Source organism: Hirundo rustica, chromosome 13 (assembly GCF_015227805.2).
Source record: "Hirundo rustica isolate bHirRus1 chromosome 13, bHirRus1.pri.v3, whole genome shotgun sequence".
Lineage (NCBI taxonomy): Eukaryota > Metazoa > Chordata > Aves > Passeriformes > Hirundinidae > Hirundo > Hirundo rustica.
In genome coordinates, this window is record NC_053462.1 from 5,682,529 (window position 1) to 5,706,051 (window position 23,523).

General features: G+C 42.9%; 4 protein-coding genes across 6 annotated transcripts in view; 3 read left to right on the forward strand and 1 right to left on the reverse strand.

The window, feature by feature from the left end:
• Positions 1 to 460: 460 nt before the first annotated feature.
• TM2D3 (TM2 domain containing 3) lies at positions 461 to 4,446 on the forward strand. The gene is made up of 6 exons (XM_040077258.1): positions 461 to 565; positions 1,486 to 1,584; positions 2,363 to 2,520; positions 3,031 to 3,205; positions 3,761 to 3,836; positions 4,097 to 4,446. The coding sequence occupies exons 1-6, from the start codon at positions 478 to 480 to the stop codon at positions 4,260 to 4,262; spliced, it is 762 nt and encodes a 253-aa protein (XP_039933192.1). The 5' UTR covers positions 461 to 477; the 3' UTR covers positions 4,263 to 4,446.
• Positions 4,447 to 5,345: 899 nt separating this feature from the next.
• On the forward strand, positions 5,346 to 13,223 carry ADAL (adenosine deaminase like). 2 transcript variants are annotated; one of them, XM_040077346.2, is made up of 10 exons: positions 5,346 to 5,422; positions 6,842 to 6,972; positions 7,378 to 7,438; positions 7,791 to 7,878; positions 8,467 to 8,548; positions 9,256 to 9,382; positions 10,030 to 10,110; positions 10,720 to 10,858; positions 11,323 to 11,423; positions 12,288 to 13,223. In XM_040077346.2, exons 1-10 carry the CDS (start codon positions 5,363 to 5,365, stop codon positions 12,477 to 12,479), a joined length of 1,062 nt encoding a protein of 353 aa, XP_039933280.1. In that variant the 5' UTR covers positions 5,346 to 5,362; the 3' UTR covers positions 12,480 to 13,223. The 2 variants fall into 2 exon arrangements, with proteins under 2 accessions (XP_039933280.1, XP_039933281.1); XM_040077347.1 differs by lacking the exon at positions 5,346 to 5,422 and adding an exon at positions 6,132 to 6,167.
• Positions 13,224 to 14,066: 843 nt separating this feature from the next.
• On the reverse strand, positions 14,067 to 21,352 carry LARP6 (La ribonucleoprotein 6, translational regulator). Of its 2 annotated transcripts, XR_005702993.1 has the most exons (4): positions 21,153 to 21,352; positions 17,098 to 17,290; positions 14,925 to 16,049; positions 14,067 to 14,815 (listed from the first exon to the last, which is right to left on the reverse strand). XR_005702993.1 is itself a non-coding variant. In XM_040077345.1 (3 exons), exons 1-3 carry the CDS (start codon positions 21,350 to 21,352, stop codon positions 14,979 to 14,981), a joined length of 1,464 nt encoding a protein of 487 aa, XP_039933279.1. In that variant the 3' UTR covers positions 14,067 to 14,978. The 2 variants fall into 2 exon arrangements, 1 of the variants encoding a protein (XP_039933279.1); XM_040077345.1 differs by having other exon boundaries at positions 14,067 to 16,049.
• A 123-nt stretch (positions 21,353 to 21,475) lies between these two features.
• Positions 21,476 to 23,523, forward strand: part of LRRC49 (leucine rich repeat containing 49) — a 41,497-nt gene continuing 39,449 nt past the window's right edge. The window contains exon 1 of the mRNA XM_040077775.2: positions 21,476 to 21,731. Within this exon, the coding sequence (XP_039933709.1) occupies positions 21,705 to 21,731 (27 nt within the window). The 5' untranslated portion in view covers positions 21,476 to 21,704. The remainder of the gene's footprint in view (positions 21,732 to 23,523) is intronic.

Sequence of the window (23,523 nt, forward strand, 5' to 3'; positions counted from 1 at the left end):
CTAGTTCTGATTTATATATCACAGCCGTGAAGCAGAAACTACAATTTAGTGCATAAATATTAACACAAATACAACGTTTGTTTTACTTTTCTTCACACTCGTACAGACCCGTGTTTAATAGGTCTGCGTTTGGTTTTGTATTCGTTTGGGTTTGTGGATCTGTTTTTATCTCCAGCTTCTACAAGAAACAGGAAAAAAACATTGAAGGAGTAAGTGCTGGGAAAGCTTTCTGTTCCACTTGACAGGATTAACACGGTAGTGGAGGACGGTTTTTATTTCTATTTTTACATTTTATACATACATTTATTTTTGTGGCCTGTCGCTTTCTGCTCCCTGTTGGCGCATTCAGCCTGCAGCATTGGGTTTCTGAGGGCTTTTGCAGCGGGTTCCGGGCTCTGGCCGTGTCCGTGCCCGTGTGGGGCCGCCGTTTCCCGCCGCCCCTCAGCCGCGCCGGCCCCGCCCCGCCTGCGCACCAAGATGGCGGCGCGGTGGTGGCGGCGCGTCCTGCGCGGGCTCTGCGGGGCCGCGCTCTTCCTGTCACAGCTCTCCGTCCTCTCGGGCCGCGGTGAGCGCGGCCGCCGGGCCGACACAGGGCGGCGGGGGTGGGAGAGAAGGGGCAGGGGCTCCGGCTGAGGCCTGGGGTGGAGGCGGCTGCCCCGAGCGGCAGCGGCCGCTCCTGCGACCGGGGCTGAGCGCGGGTCCGGCTGCGGAGGTGGCTGTGACCGCGGTGGGGTGAGGATGCGCTGCCGCTCCCCTGGCTGGGGGCGAAGCGGGTGTGTCGGGCATGGCCGCGTTTCGTTGTGCCGTCTCTGCGGGGTTGGGGCTGAGGTGTCAGGGCAAAACGCGGGCCAGGCCCTCTCGCCGGCTCGTGTGCTGCTCTGTTACACAGCACCTTTTGTGGCCGCTCTTTGTCGCGAACGTGTGTGACTGAAAACGTCCTGGGGCTCCTCGGCGCGGTCAGGGTGGGTGGTGTGATGGTGTGACAAAGCTGCCTCTCCTTCTTCCCCCCGTGCCCGCTGGCTGCCGTGAGGGCTCGGCAGCGCTGGCACATCGCGGCTCTCCCGAGCCCTCAGTTCCCGCAGAGACCAGCGCCTGCACCGGCACAGCCGCGCCTCCCGAACGGCCCCTCTATTCCATCTTTACATCAAAAAACTACTTGCTTTGCTTCATTAAATGGTATTGTTCAGTAGAAAACCCTGTGCAAAATCTGCTCTCTGAGCAGTGCTTTTAATTGTCATGAATCGAAAAATAAGATTGAATGGAAATAAATGTAGTTCCTTGTCTTAAAGGGACAATTCCGTTCTAATGCTCTTTCTAATGTTGAACATACATATCCCACTATTAGTAGAGCAGGAAGACAGATTTTTTTTCTAATCTTGTTACACATTCTACCTGCATTTTCATATCAGAGTGCTGAAATCAAAGTGTTTCTGAAGACGAATTTTGTTCTAACCATTTCACTTTCTCCGTGTTTTTGTCTTTTAGCGGGATCTTTGATGACAACAAAGCTTACACAGCCACAGTCTACGCTGGCAAAAAGCCTAGCTTCAACAAGTACAAATGCTCCCTATTTTAAATCATTAGGTAAGGGGTTTTTGTTTGTTGTCTGTAGATCCTTCTCAGTCTTGAGTCCAAAAGTTCTTGAATTGGGTCTTACATGATCTCACAGTGGTAAGAAACATTACAATGTAACACATTATGAATTACTCTTCAGTGACCATAACAATTACTTTGGGTTATCTAATTAGACAGCTGGTCCATATAAGAAGTAGAAAATGGTAAGTTTAAGTGCCATTGTGGTATATGTGGTTTGTACCCCTCAGAATGGTGGGTTAAAAAGACTTCGGCATCCTGTGAGAACTTGTTCTTGTTCCCTGTCCACCCTCAGTACAGGTTCATAGCTCACTGGGGGTGCAGTCAGGACTGACAGAAATGCTGTTGTTGCTGGCAGTTTAGGAGGTGATTCTGTACACATGCAAACAGCAAATGGCTGAGGTAGCTGTAGCCCTAATTAGAGCTCAACTCAAAGTAGGTTACCCGTGTCACCCTGCTGCTATTCCTGAACTGATTACTTCTGCTGAGGAGCGCTGGCTGAGGCGGCGCTAATCCCTGTAAGCTCAGTCCTGGTGCTGTGCTGGAGTGTTGGCTGGTGTCCTGAACACAGCCCTGTGGCTCCTCTGGCTCTCACAGCTCAGGCTGGGAATGCTGCTCCATGCATAGTGAGGAAAGCCCTTTATACAGCATCAGTGCATGTGTTTGTCTATGTCCATGTATATGTATAAAAAATGTGTGTATATATATATACTTTAGACTATTTAGCTTTTTTTACTCGGGTTATTAATTCACTTATTGCACCTTGCAGAAAGTACAGAAATTCCACCTTATGTGACTAATTGTCCCAGCAACGGGCTTTGCAGTAGATTGCCACCAGACTGCATGACATGTAACACAAACTATTCCTGTATTTATGGGAAGACGGCAACTTTTGATTGCAGAGTGAAGCCACACGTTCATTGTGTTGTAAGTAACCTGTTACTCTTAACCCCGGGTTTAAGTCATTAAACTGTGGCATCTTGTCTTAAGATGCAGAATATTTATTTCCAGGTTCTGATATAGGCAGGCTTGCAGTTCTGTGATAAATTTGATCACTCACTCTAGGCTGTTGAAGAGGCAGGCCTGCCCTTCCCTGGTTTTCCTTTCTTGCCTTGGATCTTTTCATTATCTGGCCATGCCTTAAACCACTCCAAACATTTTAAGAGTTGGGAGGCTAAATATGTCAGAGCTATGAACTGACCTTAAAGGTGAGACTAATTGAGTCCTCTTTTTGGCAGCAGCCTTAGACTGGAGGAATCGGGAATGTTAAATGTGTCTTTGATACCTCTTTGGTGGTTTTCTATTCTGCTCTGTAAGAGGTAGCAAACAGAACAATTGTTCTTTTGCCCAAAACGTCTGCTCATGAAATCTAATTTGATACTACCCATTGATTTTTTGCTTTAATTCTATTGAAGTGATAGTGCTGTCCTTTTACAGGATGAGAATAACCAAGAGCAGGAGAACTTTACAATTAACATGACGTGCCAGTTTTGCTGGCAGCTTGCCACAAGTGATTATGTCTGTACCAATTCCACAAACTGCATGACAGTTTCCTGCCCTCGACAACGATACAATGCAACTTGCACAGTCCGGGATCACATTCATTGTCTAGGTAAGGTGGACAAAGCCGGATTTCTCTAAAGAATTTTGCACATATTTTGTAATGGGTGACTACAAAGATTTTTGTCCTTTTACAATAACAGTCTGCACCTTGATTAATCTACTGATTTTTTTATTAATACATTTCATTTTTTAGCATAATAGCAACATCTAACTGCAAACATTGGCTTATTATACTGCTGTATACTGTCACACTATTTATTTTTGTCAACTTCTGTGAGTTAAACTTACTTGAACCTATTAGTGGTCTGAGAATCGATAATCAAATGTCTCCATAGGCCACTTAAAGATAATTATGCTGGTTCCATCCAGCTAGGCTTCATTTTCCCTCTGTTTGTTCACTGACTTTCCTGATATGGGACCAAGATTGATGGAACAGAGAACTGTAAGGTGTAAATGAGCTTTTGTGTTGACAGTTGTTTCTCAGTTAGTGTCAACCCTTTTAGACTCATTTTGGAAAAATACAGTATCTTCTTTCTTGTAGTTTTCTTCTTTATGATATGGTCTTTGTTTATTGCATTAAGGTTTTAATATTTCCAATGTTCAGGTAACCGTGTGTTTCCTAAGATGCTCTATTGCAACTGGACTGGAGGTTATAAGTGGTCTACTGCCTTGGCATTAAGGTAAGCAGAAACTATTGGATAATGTCAAGCTAAAATAGATTAATTTTCTTTAAAATCTTCAGATTCTGTTTTTTAAAGGTGTGCCGAATAGCCAGTATTTCAGATGCTGTCTGGCTTGAAATGGTGGGCATAGAATGCACAAATGGTTTACATGCAACAATGCTGGATGTCTTCAGCAAACACAGCTGGAGGAAAAACACTTGGATACCCAAGCTCAGTTCCTCTAAAAATAAAAATTAATCATATTTTTATTCTTCCAGCATCACCCTTGGTGGATTTGGTGCCGATCGTTTCTATTTGGGGCAGTGGCGGGAAGGTCTGGGAAAACTCTTCAGCTTCGGTGGACTTGGAATATGGACGCTAATTGATGTGCTGCTAATAGGTGTTGGCTATGTGGGACCTGCAGATGGATCTCTCTATATTTAAATGTGGGTGCGAGGTGTTTCAGAGCGGAGTCGTTGCCTGCAAAGGGCTCTAAATAAGTGAGTGTGGAGGTTTGAGCCTTTAAGGTAGAATGGAGAACAACTGTTCTATGTGCATACATTTTAATGTACAGTATCTGTACTTGATTTGCCTTTAACTAAGGTCAAATAAAAGACTGGATCACTGAGTAAGTTGAAATTAATTTCATTTCTTCTGTGGACATGGTATTTTTCTTTGAAAAAAAGTTGAGCAGCTAACCAGATTATCCACTGTGCTTGAGCTTGGATGATCTGTCTGGCGCCCAAAGAGCTGCAAACGAACTTGAATATTGAATTGTTTACTTCATATTTCTATGCTTGAATGTAACTCTAAAGCTAACTTCCCTAAATATGTCAGTATTTCTTTTTTTATTTGTGGGGGGATAATTTATTTGCCTGAGTTATGTGGGTAGTATGTAAATCACCATGTTTTGTGATGTTAATTACATTAACTTCTTGGTTTGGGACATAGCAAGAGCTAATATCTGCTTAGGGTCTCGACTTTAAATTGTGGGGGGGGTTTAGAATTAGACTGCAGTAGCACTAAAGGCTAGATATGAAATAATTCAAATAGATTTTTTTGACTGTTCCGGAATAACTTGGTTTTGGTTGGGTTGGACCTGCATATCAGTGAAAGTTACAGTTCCTATTCTTGTGCTAGCAAGCTTACGAAATCACTTTAAAAAAGGGTTGGCAATATAATCGATGAGTTTACTCACTTAGGACTTTGTCACGCGATAATGTAGCGGATCGGTGCCATTACAGAACTACAACTTTGTGTAATCGCGGTAAATGCCGAGCCGTGCGTGCGCGCTCCTCGCCCGGGGCCGGAGCGGCCGCTGCTGTGGCACCGCGGTGCCGTCGGGCTGGCAATGCTGTCGCTTGAATAAAGTGCGCCTCGCAGCTTTCCTGGCGTTGGTGCTGACCGTGTTTGTCCGCAGCGGGGCGGGCGGAGCGGCGGCCGCGGCCCCGCGCGGTGCAGGTGCCGGGGGCGGGCCGGGGCCGGGCCGGGGCGGTGCCGCCGCTCGTCCCGCCCCGCCCCGCCCCGCCGGCACAGGAGCCGCCATGGCGGCACCGCGGGACCGCGAGCGGGAGCTGCGCTTCTACCGGCGGCTGCCCAAAGCGGTGAGCGGCGGGGGGCGGGCGCGGACCCTCGGGCGGCACCGGGCTGCGGACAGAGAGACGGACAGAGCGACAGGCGCTGCTGCTGTCGCGGAGTTCTTCCCAAACGCGCGTTTTCCGAGGGCCTAACCCCGCCGCAAGATGCGGTCGGGTGTTTGCCTGTCCGGTTTGTGTACAGACCTTAGTGACTAAGCTAAATGCAATTAAATCAGTTGAGCGCGATCTTCATTTTCTCTTTTTGCCCTATTTCCCCTCAGTCTAGCCGAGAAGTCTGGCTCAGATAACGCTTTCTCTCCATGTCCCAAGGGTGTGCCTTACTTCTGGCATATCAGTGCAAGCCTTCCGTCGGGGTGCGTGCGGATTTATCGGGGTTCGCGTGCCGCCCTCCGCAGACCGCGAGGGCACGTACTGCAGCACAGAGCTCGTACGGGAGTGCCCGGGGGCACCGGCAAACCCACTTCAGACCACACCGCCCTTGCGTTCCGGTGCTCCTTTTCACTAAGTTGCTTTTCAGGGTGTATGTTTGATACCTGGTGGAATTGTGTGGGGTAATTGTAAGCATGTGAAAAATATAAGGCAGTTACAGCATTGTATATCTGGCTCAGTCACCAGAAGCTCTAAGCAGCCACAGCTCCTGGTGCGTAGTTGGAGTTACAATTTCAATGTTTCCCAATGTAAAACTTGAAGAGAAGTATTTATTGACTGTTTCTTTTCCTGTAGAGAATGGATGTGTACAGAGAGAGGAGAGGTAGGTAACAAAGTAGGTGCTTTAGATACGTTTTAAATGAGTTGGGAGGGCACTAGAGACCTATTCCATAAATTCACGAGCCAGGTGGTAAGAAGGAGCCTGAGGATCATAGGTTTGGAGCCAGGATGTCAATAGGAAATCAGGCAGAAGGAGGCCTCCAGCAAAGGAGTGCAGTTACTGCAGTTGCTGTTCGTGGCAGAGTCTTGCCACATTTCTGGTGTGAGTTTAAACTACAGAGTATGAACAAAAGGAAGGGGAGTGGGTAGACACCTGTTGCTATTTTTGAATGATGACATGTACATTTAACTTGCAGGGGATGGGGGGAGTTCTTGAATCCTTCCTGTACTTTTTGTAGTACTGAGGCAGCTGTTGGCTTCCTCCTCACCTTGGATCACAGCGCCCCAGGAATTGTCTGGAGAGCTCTTTGCTGGGCCAGCTGTGCTCCCACAGAGACCAGTGCCAACAGCAGCCACCAAGTGAGGGGAAAGAAATAGGACAGTTCTCAGTTGAACTGGTGCTTGCAAAAGCCTAAGGAAGTTATTATTAGCCAAAATACAGATAACTGTTACTTTCAAACTCAGAGTGAAACCCTGCTGTAGGATATGAGAACAGTAGGACAAACCAAGTGGAGAAGTCATCCTGTTTGTAAGTCCATAGGATTTTTATTTCTGTAGGAACTCCATGCTCATTTGAATGGCTGCATCAGTTCTGCTACTATGAAGAAACTCATGGCACAGAAGCCAAACCTTCAGATCCAGAATGGAATGACTGTGATTGACAAAGGAAAGAAAAGAACCTTAGATGAGTGAGTATATACGTGTGTGTGATGAACATTTACCAAAGGTTTTTTAATTAAGTTGAAAACAGGAATGTGTGGCCTTACACACTAACTGCAGAAAATATGTTAAGTTTTACAGCATAATCTCATAGATTTTTTTGATGTTTGTATCTACAGAGTAATTTCTTAGGTCCTTGCAAACTAAAAGGAAAATTCTTGTTGATTAATTCCTTCTTTAAAGGATTGAAATTTTTCACTGAGATATGATTTTCAGAGAAAATTGACTCCCATAGTTTCATTTTTCAGAAACTTCATGTTTTCCTTTTCCTTCAGAAAGCTTTGTGATAGTAATAACTTTTGTTGTGAATGCAGATTTTTTTCCTAAATACTCATTCAGTGTCTTTCCAATTAATCTTTTAAATTTTGTTTTAGATGTTTTCAGATGTTTCAGATCATCTATCAGGTTACCACGAGGACTGAAGATATTTTACTGGTAAATTAATTAAAAGTTCACCTAAAACAAGCAAGCAATACACACAGTCACAATCAGTTGGATTAAGAGCATTGGGTTCCACGTAGCAATATCAACAATGGTCCCTTTCAACTGAAGGGCAGAATAATTATTGTAAAACACTTGGACTTTCTTCACTGTCCCTGAAGGCATTGAAGGTGCCTTCTGTGTGCCAGCATTTCCACAGGCATGAAGACCACTAAAAACACATTGGGCCTGAAAACGTTGCAAGTGTTTCACAACAAAAAATAACTGGGTCTTTTAGTTATAAAGGAAAATATAACTAATTATAAATATCACTTTTATGATGTTGAATATACTTTTACTTAATCAGATAACTAAAGATATCATTAAAGAATTTGCTGATGATGGTGTCAAGTATCTGGAATTGAGAAGCACTCCAAGAGAAGAAAATTCCACAGGTATAGTCTGTTCTGGTTTTTAATTTGTGATCTTCTTGCACTACAGAACTTAGTTAGAGACTGTGTTAATAACAAGTACAGTCAAATTTAGTTGGCTCAATAAAAATATTTTTTAAATATGAAAGCTAAGATTTAACCATGTATAAGCATGTAATTTTCCTATAAGATTTTTGAGGACCAAAATGTGTTGGTCATAACTCTATGACCCTCGAGACTGGGTTATTCACTTGAGTGTGGCATCTGAGTCTGCTAATATTTTTAATAACTGATATATTTTACTTTTGTTATTTTGTTTTTCTCGTCTAGCTGTGGTTTAGTAAAAACACATAATAGAAGCTGTATTGTGATTCTCTGGTTTACACAAACTCATTTTAATTTTTCCACATGCTTAGGAGGAGGCTTAGTTCAAATCTGTGCTTCACTGTAAAGCTATATTTACAGATAGAATTAGAATTACATGGGTTAGAAGACTGTATGGTCTAAAATCAAAGGTGCAACATGAAACTTAGGGAACTAGAGAGCGGGGTCTGCAATATAATAAAAATAATTTAAAATATGTTTGTTCCAAACGTGTGCATGTGTTTGCAGGTATGACCAAAAGGATGTATGTTGAAACTATACTTGAGGGTATAAAGCAGTGTCAAGAAGAAGGCTTGGATATAGATGTAAGGTAAATAAAGCATGTGGAATACCTCTGTTTCAAGGTTTTGTGTAGTCTGATGCTTGGTCATGTTTGCAGAGAGGTTTACAAGCCATCAGTATAGGAACAAAAATTGTTTTTAAACCAGATTACGTGGAGTGGAAACAGGTAATTCATATGGAAACCTATCTCTTTATCTTCTCTTTTACTGCTAAAGAAGAAAACTGGATAAAACCTCTCGTCTCTAAGACTGTCCATTCTTTGCAACATTTTCAGGAAAACATTCCATGTTTTTCATGGAATTGGCTCCTTTTTCACAGCTTAGCTTCATTGCAAAAATGTTTGATTAGCTGTACAAGCAGCGTGCTGTAAAGAGGAGCTGGTCCTGACCAGCTGAGAAGTTTCAGGTGTCACTGGTTGTTTGGAGACAGTTTGCTCTCCTGTCTTTTACAGCCTCAGTAGCAACCCTTACTAGATTCATTATGAAAGCTGGAAAATTTTCATCCTTCATGTGTGGTATTACATGTCATGGGCCAACTTACTTATTTGTGTCCCGCTGCACTTTGGTACCTTCATTCCTAGAACAGTTTCCTATACAAATACTCTATATTGAGCCATGAAGGATATAAAGTGCCATTTTATTGTTGTTATCAGGTCTTTTGAACTCCTGGTATTTTACAGCTTGTATATAATTTAATAATAATTTATTTTAATAATTTAATACATTTCTGTCCCAGGCTGTTAATAGCAATAAACAGAAGAGATGGCCCAGCAGTTGCTAAGCAGACTGTTAAACTTGCTGAAGAGTTCCTACTTTCCAGTGATGGGGTTGTAGTAGGACTTGACCTCAGTGGTGATCCCACTGTAAGTTTTTGATTTTTTGGTCTGTTCTTGAAGATAAGTGTAAAATGTTGTGTAACAGCAGGTGGTTCTAACCATAGTTTTTTGTCACAAGTTTTTGTCCAATTTTTGTGCCTAGCTGGAATGGATTGATACTGGGTTAATCCCTGTTGCTGTAGAGGCAGGTACTCTAACAAAGAATCCTTAGACTAGTGTGTGGCTGAGAAAACAACCATTGAAAAGCAGTGTTTATCTGGGAAGTGTTTGTACCTGAGTTGTCCCAGTCAAATTAAGTGGGTGGAGGCAAGTTGTCAATAGTTTAAATTTTATTTAGCTACACCAAATGCTCATGTTGTATTAAGAAAGCAAAAATGTTTGAGGACAGCTGTCAAGCTGAAGTGAAATAGCTCTAGGTGGTAGCTGTGTAAAAGGTATCAAAATCAAGACAATTGGCTTGTAATGTTAGGCATCATCTGAGCTGCTGGTGTTTGATCCCTTGGTCTAAACCAGATGGCAGAGGGTTGTTTGTGCTACATTCCATACTGAAGTGGAAAAGTGGAATAATTAAATGTGACTGTAGTCTTTGGATATTGCTATAGACATCTTAATTATAGTAATGACAAAGATTTTGTCAATAAGCTGTAGAATAGTGATGTGTCCCTGTTTTCCAGGCAGGACATGGTCAAGATTTCTTGGAACCGCTCTCAGAAGCAAAAAAAGCGGGTCTGAAGCTGGCACTGCATCTTTCTGAGGTAAAAGGTGTTTGGTTTTTTTTTTTTATTTTGGTGCTTCTCTGTAATTGCCATTTTGTGAAAATCTCGAAGGAACTAGAATTACCTTCTCTGCATTTTGAACTTCTCAGGCCAAAGTATTAAATGTTTGGGGCATTTGACAAGAGACAAGAAAACCAAGAGAAATCTTCAACCTTTTGTTCTAAATCGGAGCAGCCAGATTATTGCTTCCTGTACGATATGTATTGCGGGTTTAGGTGTGAAATTGAAATTAGGAGCTTTCTAAGAGATCCTGTGCTTTCTTCCTGATATTATCATGTGTAGTGAAATCCACACAGATTCATGAGCAGTGAGCTCTGTTAGTTCCACTGGTATCAGTAGAAAGAGTTGGGCTTCTGCTCAAATGGTGGCTGGAATTGGCTCTGAGAAGTCCAAGAAATACTGAAGGTAGTTATTTTTTCAGGAAATTAAGCAGGACATATGTCATCAGCATATTTATACTTGTTTCTATTTCACTAACACTTTATTTTGGATAAGAGATGCTGTGAAAGTGGCACTGAAAGTCCATTGAAATTATACAATGTGCTGTTTTATGCTGCCTTGATAGAATGTGAAATATATCCTCTCTAGATTCCAAATCAAGAAGAGGAGACCAAGATTCTCCTGGGTCTGCCTCCTGACAGAATTGGACATGGAACATTTCTCAACTCCACAGCAGCAGGTTCTGAAGAGATAGTGTCACTGGTTCAACAGAATCATATACCTATTGGTAAGGGAAAAAGTGTTTACCATGGCTTGATTTCTGGATATCAGAACAGGATATGCACTGCTGATCTAGTGACAGCAGTTTGTCTCTGACCAGAGGTGACCTGGACAAACATGGCAACGAGACTTGCCCATAAAGGTACACTCATGACACTTGTGGGGTTTTATGGCACCTCTGTGGCAGCAGACAACAGCTGATGTCTCAAATGGAAGAAAAACCAAATCATAGTTTGTCATTACTGTACAAAAGTATGTGGTGGTTCTGTACCTGGTTTGCAAGCTCCCTAAATTTTATAGCCCAAAGAAATTGATTTGCAAACTTTTCTCAAAAGAAATTACCGAAGAAGTGTAGAAAATCAAGGAAACAACAGTAGCTGATTTTCATTTTTATTCAGGACCTTTCTAAGTCAATTAACATGCCTCTTGTTTTAATATATGTCCTCGTTTCTTTTTCTGTTTTTCTCTTAGAGTTTTGCATGACATCAAACATAAAATCTCAGACAGTGCCTTCCTGTGAGAAACACCATTTTGGATACTGGTACAGCATGGGCCATCCTGCAGTGCTTTGTGTGAGTTTTTTGATTTTTAAGTATGTATTTAGGCAGAGGGCTAAACTTGTGAAGTTGGAGAAGTCTTTCTCTATTTATGGATGAGAACTGACTTACACCTTCTGACCTTGTAGCAAATCATTCGCTTTTAGGAAATCATAATGTTCTGTTTGAGAAATGCTTTTAATCCCAAATGGGAATTGGTAGTATCTATCTTAGTTCTATTGTAAAGCTAGGCCTTTTTTTCTGTGGGATAAGATGATCAGCTGTACAAGCAGCAAACTTCATAGCTCTTTGCACAATGACAGATTTCTCTGAAAACCCATGGCTCCAGTGCATGCATGTGCACTTGTGCTTTCCTGGGTGAGAGCTCCTGCATTCTCTTGATAACTCATTAAGGTCTTTAAGCATTGAAGGTGCAAAGTACTTTCTGCTGCCACTGGCAGGGTTTTACTGTTATCCTGTTAGTTTAACCCCCATAATCCATAGCATTGTCCAACTCTGTCTGTGTGTGTGTATATATATATATTTTTTATAGCACTGTGGTTATCTGGGGAAAAGAGAAATGAGGAGACCTGCACATAGTGACATACCTTGAATATATGCAGCATTTGATAGACATCTCTCTAGCAATTTTAGTAGGAAATCCAATTTTCTTGATAAATCGTGCCATCATTTTAAGAGGTTTTCTTTTATGTGTGCATAATTTATTCATTTTTAGTGAAAAAGGGGCAGATAAAGAATTCACAGATGAAAGAGCAGTGGAATAAAATGTGAGACAGCAAGATAAAACTGGCTTGTATGTATAGAAAAAATGGTTTTTGATATAGAGGAACTAATTTAAACTATTTTTTTTTTATTTCTCTCCTTTCAATTTAACTTCAGACTGATGATAAAGGCGTCTTTGCAACTGATCTATCGCAAGAATATGAGCTGGTTGCCAAAACATTTAACCTGACTCGATCACAGATGTGGGATCTTTCCTATGAATCAATCAACTATATTTTTGCTTCAAATGCAGTAAAATCCAAGCTAAGGGAACAATGGTGTAAGTTAAAGCCAGCTCTGTTTGATTAATCCAGCTGTTGTCCTAAGTAGCTCGGGTGTATTCGCTGAGTTAATAAGCTTTTTTTACTGAAGTCTTCAGCTTTTTTCAAACCTCAGGGTTTTAAACCCAGCCATGAACTGCCTGTGTGTGGTGAAGGCAACTGGAATGCATCCTTTGTTACTAGGGACAGAAGTAAATGTTCTTTTGGTAGATGGGAAGGGCTCTCAACCAGTGACTAAAATGCCAAATGTGTTGTCACTTTGTTTCTCTTTTAGCTGATATTACATTTTAAAAAATACTTAGTTGAAATATGTTATCATAATATAAACGTTTGAGAGCTGGAACAAAATGAAGGCAGAGCAGTTGGTGTTTAAAACATCTCTGTTGGCAGCATTCCGCCAAGCAGTTTGAATGTGTGGTGTGTATTTTGGGGGTTTGTATTGTTTTTAGGTTTTGAGCTGTTGATTGAATGTGAAGACAGAAACAAACTCAGGGAGAATGAAATATTTATCTCAAGGCATTAATTGTATCTGTTTTTATTGTTGTACATGTATGACTGAAACTGCTGTGGATCGAGTAGCAATCACAGCAATTTCACCTAACAAATTGGGGGTCTCTGCTGATGCCCTGGTCACTTAAGAATCTCGAATGCCTTCAGTAACTGAGTTACTGGGCAAAGTGGCCTCATTCTTAAAATGATTTTTAGAATTGCTGTTTGTTGTGTAAAAAAGGCAATAAAAATAGCCTCAAGCTCCATGTTTTTGAAACCACCACTTCAAGGTGTGCGTGTGTGTGTTTGAGCCGTACAGAAGAGAAGCAGGATTCTGTGGGGTGAGTGCTGCCTGCCAGCCTCTCCCCTGGCAGCCCCTGGCTCTCCCTGCCCTGGGCAGCCACAGGGTTCACTCTGCCCTCTCCAAACACCTGCCCGTGTGTTCTGGTGCTGAGAGCTCACAAAGTCTGTGAGGGTGCACGTGCTGCAGTTTGTGTCATGGGAGTCGGGAGGTCACCTGGAGGATTCCATTTGTGTGCAGTGAAAGAACCAGGAATGTACCTGAGTGGCTGAAGAGCAACACACAGAACTTGGATTTCTGTATATAGGAGTCCAACTGTGTGTTACTGCAGTTATTTACGCAGCAGAAAGGTTACGCTTAGGAAGTTGGACAGGATGTGGACTTTTGGAATGAAGAATCACCATCTGATGAGGTGATCACACCTTTGTTATGCACAGTTCCCAAGCTGACCATTGCAACTTGAAACACTTACTATCCCTGGGCTAGTTTTCCGGAGTTTAACTTTCTACAAGTAAAACTGCCGTTTCCTTCTTTGACTTAATGTAGCATTATAATTAACTTTAATTTAAGCACTTCTTGCTGAGCCTGTTTGTCAAATTCTGAGTTAGCAGTGACATAACCACTGTTTAGTTTATAATACTGTATAAAAATGACTGTGAGAGTGAAGCATCACCACCCATCAGTTATGGGGCAGAGAAAACTTTTTCTCTGAATGCAATGGAAGTTTTGAGTAACTGCTACTAGAATTTCATGTGGTGTAAGATGAGGTTTAAGTTTTCTATTCATGTGCACCTCAACTTATTTTTAAAGTAAACAAAATAGATCTAGAGTTAATATTTTTATTTCCATCTGCTTATACAAGAGAACACTTACAGAGCAGTCTCCAGTGCTCAGAGTCTTTACTCGTGAAAATGCACACTGGTCCTGTTGAACAATACTGCTTTGGTGATGTACGTGAGAGCAGCTGCTCACTGTGGCATTGGTTTCTTGGTTCCTTCTGAGGAAAGCACAGGAAGTCTTCAAGACCTCAGCTCCTTCTGATGAGACTGGTAACATTCCATAGCTTTTCATAATACAACCACTAAAGCATAAGTACACACTGCTCCTCAGGATCCTAGCTTGGCAAATGTACTTACATCAATGATTTATATGCCTGCTTAAATATTTAGGTGTTTCAAAGTAATACATTAAAGAGAATGGATGCAGGTTAAGGGCCCTACATTAGCTAGGTGATTCAGCTGATTAAAAGGCTGGCACGTCCCTCCTGTGAGGCCTAGAAAGCAGGCACTGGTTAGATTGGAGTGGAGAGGGCTCTTGGGGAGGATCTCATCATGGTTTTTAAATATCTGATGAGAAGAAGTAAAGAAGATGGAGCCAGGCACTTCTCAGCGATACCCAGTAACAGGAAAAGGGGCACAGACTGGTTCTGTGTGAGTGGTTGAACATGGGAACACATCACCCAGACAGGCTGGGGAGTCTGTCCTTGCAGGTATTCAAACCTATCAGTGACTTGTAGCTTCAGCAAAGGAGGTGGACTGGGCAATCTCCAGAGATGCCTTCCAGTCTCATCTATTCTGTGAAGAAAATATACAAATATACAAATGATAAAGTCTCTATATAAATACAAAAGGTTTTAAAATTAAATACTGACTTAACTGAGTCACTCAAGCGACAGTTTCTCACCAGGCTCGGTCACCAGCAGTTGGCTGATTTGTGAAACTGTTTTTAAAGAATAGTCTATTCACCCTTCATAGCCTTCCTTCTTTCGCAGCCATTGTGGAATCCTTTGGTGCCGTCAGGACCTTTAGGCAGCCGCAGCACCCCTACAGGGAGACCGTCCGCATTTTGTATTTTCCGAACCAACATGGGACTGCTGACAGGGCTCTTCTCTTGTGTCAGGGTTTGGGCTTTTCTTCTCTGCACCCAGGGACTCCCAGAAGGAGTGATGCTGCTATCTGAGGAATAATCAGTGTGTTTCCTTGGAATTTCAGGGCTAGTGCTTGGGTTAAGCTTGCTGTCTTCAGCCAGCGGAGATTTTTTGGTTACTTTTCTTAGTGAAGATGGACTGTTCCGAGGACTTGATCTGGGTGACATATTGGGACTCAAATGGTTGGTTGGGTGGATGATGGGGCTCAAATTACATGTAGTATTTGTTGTGGTACGTTTGCGTCCTGACAGCGGTGACGTAGGATTGCTCTCTGGGTCAGAAGAGCTGTTTGCTGAAGATTCATCACCAGCAAACTGAAGCTCCTCAACTCTCTTATTAAGGGATCGAGTCTTCTTAAGGCTCTTGCTGGTATCTTCATCGCGACTCTTGTCTTTGGGCACTTTTTTCTTTGGTGGTTTCATGCCTATTAGGACAACTTTCATGCCGGTCTCTTTGTTTTCAGCACACATGAAATCATGAGCACGTACGGCAGCTTCTACTTCTTCAAATTCGATAATTGCACATTCCTGGGTTCCCAGCTGCGTGTACCGATTGCTGACCCTCCTGATATCAGGTGGGAGATCCCTGCCAGGCTTGAGGATACGAACTGATGAAATTACACCAAAACTTACAAAGGCTTTGAGGAGATGCTCCATTATCCTTTCTTGCATGCATCCGTTTTCTTCTTTGTTAAGGGCCTGCAGCTCAGAGATCATGTGGATATCGTATACCAGTAGCATCCTGGTAGGGACATTTTCACTTGGAAACACTGGAACTGGAGTATTTCTTCGAACCTTTTTGTTATCATCGTTGAGTTCCAGAGTGTTCGAGTACTTCAGTGCATAGGCTGTGGTTCTCCAGTCACGGGTAAGGTGTTTCACCTTTGGGACAGACACAGGTTAAGCACCACAACTGAGCAAACCCAATCAAGATAATCACTGAATTTTAAGGCAGATGCAGGCTTCAGTCTACAAAGAGAACCCTGGATTTAAGTTTCATGTAGCACACTTAGTGAGAAAGTAAACAGTTTTCATGCTATGGTGGGTATCACTGAGGTCCTCTAAAGCTTATGTCCTGTTGAATCAAATGAAAACAGGAACTGGCACTAAAGCTCAAACTGGAAGTCTTCATTACATCTGACAGCCTGCTCAAGTAGTGCGTGGTCATTCCACATCTAGGCCTGAACCATGATCAAAATGCATGTTCCAGGGAGGTTACATTTGCCAAACAAGAAGTTTTGTTCAGTTTAGGTCTTCATTGTATTGAACTGATCTTTCCTCCCTCAAAAATCTCAGTCTGAAAAACACCCCAGACTTTTGCATTTTCATTAAATGTTTATAAAGAGTTTATCTGTTACCAATATAATCTGTTTGAAGTGGTCTAAAGAAATTGAGTGCCTTAACTTCTAGACAGAATAACTCTGCAAAATTATGAGATATAGAATCTTGACAAAGTGTTTCTAGTGTAATTCTAGAAATCAGTTACATACAGATTTACATAGGTCTTTCTAATGTAAGGAGAAAAAAGAATAAAACTCACTTCACATTTGTGGGACTTTTGTTACCAGATACTTTATACTGCTCTTCATTTTTGGTTCTCCCTCCAGAAGTCATTCACTGTTGGTTCTCAGAGACAGGAATGTAACTTTGCCAGGACTACCCAGCTGTTCATGAGTAGTTGCTGTGGAAATTAATTTCACCTAATATCTTCTTGTCTCCAAGAATGACAATTTAAAAGTATACAGGCTTTTAAGCCAATGATTTCCCTAGCCAATCATCAAGTTCAGCAGTATAAACCTAACCATCATAGCAAAACAAGGCAGATAAAGACTATAAAGTTGCCTATATAAAATGTTACTTTAATCTCTTCTACTGTTTTTAGATCATCAGGCTTGCATGAGACCCTTCAAGTCTTAAAAAGCTAGCTTACCTTCTTAAATGAAGTGAGGAGTTTAACACTGACATAGCCCATCTTATTTCTTCTCACATGCTTCAGAAGGAAGGCATCTTTCTCAAGGTTCTCGTCTGAGAAGTAGTATTCAATCTGTGCTATTAATTTCTGGATCAGGTCATTTTCTGGTGGTTTCCAGTTCTGGTCAGAGTCATCATCATTTTCCCCACCACTGGAAAACAGTGAAATCATTTTATCAACAGATCTTCATCTTCTGTTAGTGGATTCAAATAGCCTTTCAAAATGAAAGGGCATAACCATTTTGCTGGTTCCAAGTGACTTTAGATGAGGGCACTGGACAGGTATCACCCACCCAGCTCAGCCAGCAGGCTAGCTCAGAGGATGAAGCTTTTCAGCCAGCATAAGGAGTCAAGTTCTTGAGCTCATTCCAAAAGCTGATCTCAGTGCAGAACAATGAGACATCTACACTAATGGCTTGAAAGCGCTGCCAACTCAAATCCTCCACCAAAACATGAAATGAAGGTTCACTGGCACTTGGTACTATACAAAGTTCCTCTAGTGACAGTGTTATATTTTTCAATATGAAGCTATTAAACATAGGCCTGACTTTTATGTGCTTTATGGGTAGTGTCGCATACTAGAGAATTAATATTCTGACTTGATGCAGTTGTGATTTCTTAAGCTTCTTCACTGCATGAATGCAGGAGCTGATATCCGGGGTGTAAGAAGGACTGACAGGGCTGTTGCACATTTTACAGGTCACTTCCAGAGTGACAGAGTAACATAACCAGCAGTTTACCACAGGGGCTAAACTGCCATCTCAGGAACAGGTTTATATGCGCACATGCAGGTTCCTAAGAAGTAATTCTCATTTCTTGTCTTTACCTCCCACCCTGTTATCTGGGCAAAATGGAGCATTGTTGAGCATCCTATTCCTCAAAAAAATACTGCAGCCATGGATTCAAGGTAAATGTCTTTGCCACGTGCAGTTACAGCAATATGTTTGTTGCTGAAATAGAAATTTCCATTTACAGGTGACTATAATGGACCAGTCCATCTTAAGTCAGAGTCATTTTTTCAAGCTGTTAGCGGTCTAGTTTTGTTGTGGGATCATCACGAATGTTTCTGTTAAATAAAATCATCCACTAAGTACCCCATAAATCATGTATTAGCTAGCTTGGTCTCCCAGATAAGTTAGCAATAAAAGGAGCCATGCATTTCCCCAAAATTATCCCAATTGGCTTTTGCAGGCTTTGAAATCCTTAGGAGAAGGTGCTGTGAGGCCGATGTGGCAGGGAGGATGCAGCCTGCTGGATGCCCTGCCCTGGGCAGTTCTGTCCAGGGGTGCTGGGGGCGGTGGCTGCAGTGCTGCAGCTGTGCTGCTGCCTGCAGAGTGGTTGGGTCAGTGGGCTCTGCACAGGAGCTGTGCCTGCTGCTGGCACAACTTACAGTTCTCTGGGACCTGGCTTTTTGAAGCTTACAGTACACTTAGTCGTTATGGTTCTTCTGATGATAAGGCAACGCATCAGATATATGTGGATACTCACTTGCACAGTCCTTGAAGTCTCCCTGTTAAAAATCTCCCTAGCCTTTAATAGGGTACGGTTCAAAGTAATGGCAAGAATGAGAGAGCAAGACAAAGGATTTGTTATTTGGCAAAGCCAGAAGTGGAGGATAATAGATGAAGTTATGAGTAGGATGGTAAAAAATATCTAGTGCCCAACTGTGCATGCTGGTTTCAGAAGGGAGCAAAAACCAATGCTGTTTTTCATTCATGATAATCATTTCCCACTACTTCATTTACTACTGATTCAGAATTAGTCTGGGTAAAAGAAGCTTGGAACATTTACGCCTTTTTACAAATCCACACTCTGCTAGGAAAAGCTTGCCTTTAGTTCAGGATAGGACTTACATTTGTTTCAGGGATTTATTAGGACAGATATTTGCAGGTGTTTGTTTAGAGACAAAAAGAAGTGTTGTGCTTTGGAAAACAACAAAACTGAATTGCGTGTTTGCAGAGATCGGCACCATCCCTACCTGCAGCGTTAACACACTGAATCAGGGTGAAACGGGCCTCATTTCACCTCTCAAACATTGATCACAATTTGACCTATACACTATTTCTATGTTCGGCAGCTTTTACAAAATCTTAGGGGCTCTTACAACAGCTCTCACTAAATGCTGTATGCAAATAGCACCTACCTACAATAAATGCAGAAATTTGTATCTAGCTCCATATTAATTTGTGATGATGATCAACTGGTAGCACCTCTAGGGTATCAACTGTACTACAAAAGTAGTTGATAAATAATTTCAGTCAACATTGACAAAGAACCAAACCCTAGTAGTTATTCACAACTTTATTTTTTTATTTGGAGCTTTGTGATGATATGCTTGTAAAACAGAATGAAAAACAATCTTTTAACATGGTGACTCATCTGGCCATTAGTCATACAAGAAACTAAACATATCTACAGAGAGAGCAGATTTGGAATTTTGAATATCAAGACTAACAAATAATATATTAAATAGTTTGGATAGTGTCTAACCTTCTGAAAATTTTTAGCTCCAAATGAATGCAGTATTGTATTAATAAGCATTATGTGGCAATCTAATTCCAAGAGTACAATCACTCAAGGGCAGTCGTTTGTCAACAAAAATGTGAATACGTTACTGGGTGCCTACTGATGGCAAGTTGTCCGCAAGATTCGGCTGGAGAGTGACATGGCTCATTCCCAGCAGTTTTAGATCATCCCTAATAATTTTCTAAATGTTTGTAAATAATTTCCTACCAGATGCTGCATTCCCAAAAAGGAAATCCTTAGGTGAGGTTCTATGTAAATGGCAGAAGCACGTCTAAACTCCATTCACCTACTTTGGATTCGGAGGCTTTAGAGTTCTCTCCATGGCAACACCTCTGGCCTTTCCTGCATCAGGAGGAGGCCATTTACAAAAAGGCAACCTCCACAAGAACTGAGCATACATCAACACGTTTCTGAAGACAGCACCTACTGCAGAAGATTAAACAAGTGACATTTAAGAGTAGCTATTGTCTTTCAAAGCTTGAAAAAATAACCTTTTTTTTTTTTTTCCTAGTCTAGGCTAGGGCTAGAAGCTCTTCACAAGTAATAATATAATAGATAACAAATGTAAATAATATCCCGATTTTAAGAAATCAGTAATTGGAATGCAATACTGTAGGCTGCTGTACATATTTATAAAAATACAACATTAACATGTGACTGTGGGATAACTAAGCTGACTCAGTTTAAAAACCTTAACTGTGCCTAGCTATCCGTGTTCAACCCTGTTTCTGTAGTCCACAGTTGGCAATTTTGGCAGCTACAGAAAATTTCTCACTCCCCTACTACCCCTCTGTAACTTAAAATTATACATTGCAGTTCATTCTGAGTCAATGCTAGGTATGAACCTAGAAAATCAATTAGAAACAATAAATGTTCAAACAGAATACTGGATTTCTTGCTACTGTACCTAAGTCTTTACGTGACAATTTATGATTCCATCTGCAGCTTTGGTACAAACCACAGGATGAGCTACAACTAGTAGAGCTTTGTCTCTCTGCAGTTTCCTGGCACAAAAATCCTGGATGTTTCTTTTACAAGTAGGAGATTCCGGTAAGCATCAGAACTATTTCAGGCCACTAAGCCAAAACGAGCAAAAAGAGGGAAAAACCCTCAAAACATCAAACCCCAAAGCAAAACTCCAAAACACAGCTACAACTAACCCCCCAAATCTTTTTGTAAAACGCGGTGGATTGGAAATGTCGGGGGCATCGCAGCCGGGCGCTTCTGGCTGCGGGGAACCCCGGGCCCGGCAGTCCCGTCGGGGGCGGGTGGGACGCAGCCCGGGCGGAGCCAGCGGTGCGGAGGCAGCTCCCTCCGGCCGCCGGGTGTCCCCGCTGGAGGGTTTCCAGCGTCTCCCACCCGCCCCTCGGCGTTGCATCAGCCGGGCCCGCTCCGTTGCGGGGGTGTCCGCGGGGGCCCCGCCGCTCGCCCCGCACAGCCCCGCCCGCGCAGCGGCCCCGCCGCCGGAGCCCCTGCCCGGGGGCTCACCTGGAGCGCCCGCACCGCCCCGAGTCCTCCTCGCTGCAGCTGGGGCACGGCGCTCCGCCGCCCGCCTCCTCTTCCTCGTCCTCCTCGTCCTCCTCGGCGGCCGCCTGGACGGCCACTCGGATCTGCACGGGGCCGCTCCCCGCCGGCAGCTCCGGCCCGGCGGGCGCGGTGCCGGGCTCTGCCGGCTGCGGCTGGGCCATGGCGCTCCCCGGCCGGGCTCAGCCCGCCGCGACACCAGCGATGCCTCGGGTTGCGACAGCGCCCGGCCGCCTCCCCTCCTGTCTCCCCCCGTCCCCTCCCGCTGGGGCGGCGCTCCCAGCTCCACTCCCCCGGCGCGCCCGCACGGCAGCGGGAGGGTCCGACCCTCCTCCAGCCATGCCGCCCCCGGGCCCGCCGGGCAGCCGAGGAGTCCTTCTCCTTGACGGCTGAACAAGGACTGCTTTTGTTACATCAGAAAACAACGGGCTCCTCGCCGCAAAGCAGCGTCTCAGCTTCTCCTCTGGTACAGCCTTGGCGCTCTGCCGCTGCTCCCTGCCCAGAGCGTTGCGTTTTATGAAAGTCAGAAAGGTTTTCGCTGGGGTAAGTGTGGCTTAAATGCCGAGGCTGAGATTTGGAAATAAGATATGCTAGCGAACAAGGACATGACTGGATACGTGTTGGTTTCGCAGAGGAGTCTCCTCTATAGTTCTGCATGGCACTTACACAGAATAAAAAATTCCCCCTTAAGAACTTATTAAGATAGAGGCCCTTCTTCTGAAACACTTAGGCAGTGATTATTTTGAGCTTAAGACTGTTGCACTATATTTCAGTGGACTCTTTCAGCTACTAAAGTGAAATTAGCATTCGTGTACTAAATATTAGAATCAAAAGCTTTTCAATTTACCACGTAAATACTCATTCTTCACTCACGGAAGATCTTTTTTTCAATACCGTCTGTACCCAAACTGCTAAATGATCTTTAGGTCACAACTTCATTTGTGGCATCCTTGTTTATGTCTGCATCGCTTCAATATTTTCTTCTTAAAAATGTAGATGGACAAAAAGACTGCACTCAGGGCCAGTTCTTCTCATCACTGTGGCAAACAGTCCTCATGAGTCAGGTTTGCTGGCATGGACACATTGTGAGACTGCCCTGCCTCAGGCTGTGGCTGTTTTTTAAATGTGCCTTAAGCAATAAAGTATTTTGTTTACGAAATATGCTTACAAGCATCACTAACCAAATCTCTAGTTCTCTGCTAATGGAACATTCTGTAATATGTCTTGAGTAAGGCGTCACTTTGCTATTTATTTCAGTGGATGCAGAAATACAAACACAAATTACACATTCTAGGCAAGAATATAGACAGGGACTGTGGGTCATATTTTGTATGAGTTCAGAGAAGTTGTTTGCCTCCCCGGGCACGAACAAGGTCAGGAGTATGAACAAAGAACTATTTGGTGCTACAGCTAACCAAAATGATATTTGAGGGAGACCCTTCAGTTGATCTGATGTATCTTTCTGTCAAGGTTAAGGGAACTTGATTTTACATCAAAGGACACTAGATGTGTTTATTTGTTCTGCCAGTGGCCACAGCACAGAACTGGCCTTTGGCCAGATGAAGACTGATGTAATTTCAATCACTGTGTTGATTAGATCTCCATTGAAATCACCAGGCTAATGTTTTTGGGGTTTGTTTGGTTTGTTTTTCTTTTAATGTAACATTGCTCTATAACGCTTAACTTCCAGTAGAGATAAAGCAGTATTTGTAAACATAGCAGAACTTAAAACTAAACATATTAATGTAGACAAGTCCTCTAGAGGAAAACCCATGGCTCACTGGTACCCAGTAAACATCCTAAACCCGTGAACCTCAACTGCATGACCAAAATCTGCAGATTTCTTATGGTGCATTTATTGTTGGTACAGCATGGTCTACATACCATAAAAACCCAACCAACCAATCAACCAACCAAACAAACCCCCCACATACTTCGTATTTCTCACAAAATATGCTGTAATTACATTATTCTTCTGTCAACCTTTCAGCAGATGGAAACTAAAATGGCAATACAAGAAGCTAAACCTGGAATATTTATTTATTTGTGTGGCCAGGCATTGGAATAGGCTGTTGGAAGCCTATAGGAAGGTGTTGAAGAGCGTCTGGATCTGCATTGGATCATGCGGTTTGTGGTTTAGGGGTTACAGTTGCAGTGCTGGTTGCATTTGGACTTGATCATCTTAAAGGTCTTTTTCAGCCTTGATGATTCCATGATTCTGGCTGGGGAAAACACCATGAGGCAATCCACAGCCCTTCCACACACCTTGGCCGCCACACCGTTGCTTCTCTAACCACTAATTTCCTGATGTGTGTATTCAAAGCGTCCCCTATGC

Coding starts and splice junctions, on each gene's coding strand:
- TM2D3 (XM_040077258.1), top strand. CDS start 478: ATGGCGGCGCGGTGGTGGCGGCGCGTCCTGCGCGGGCTCTGCGGGGCC. Junction 566..1,485: donor CTCCGTCCTCTCGGGCCGCG/GTGAGCGCGGCC, acceptor TTTGTCTTTTAG/CGGGATCTTTGATGACAACA. Junction 1,585..2,362: donor TCCCTATTTTAAATCATTAG/GTAAGGGGTTTT, acceptor TGCACCTTGCAG/AAAGTACAGAAATTCCACCT.
- ADAL (XM_040077346.2), top strand. CDS start 5,363: ATGGCGGCACCGCGGGACCGCGAGCGGGAGCTGCGCTTCTACCGGCGG. Junction 7,439..7,790: donor GGACTGAAGATATTTTACTG/GTAAATTAATTA, acceptor TTACTTAATCAG/ATAACTAAAGATATCATTAA. Junction 8,549..9,255: donor GGCTTGGATATAGATGTAAG/GTAAATAAAGCA, acceptor TTTCTGTCCCAG/GCTGTTAATAGCAATAAACA.
- LARP6 (XM_040077345.1), bottom strand. CDS start 21,352: ATGGCCCAGCCGCAGCCGGCAGAGCCCGGCACCGCGCCCGCCGGGCCG. Junction 17,291..21,152: donor GGGCGGTGCGGGCGCTCCAG/GTGAGCCCCCGG, acceptor ACTGTTTTCCAG/TGGTGGGGAAAATGATGATG. Junction 16,050..17,097: donor TCCTCACTTCATTTAAGAAG/GTAAGCTAGCTT, acceptor TCTGTCCCAAAG/GTGAAACACCTTACCCGTGA.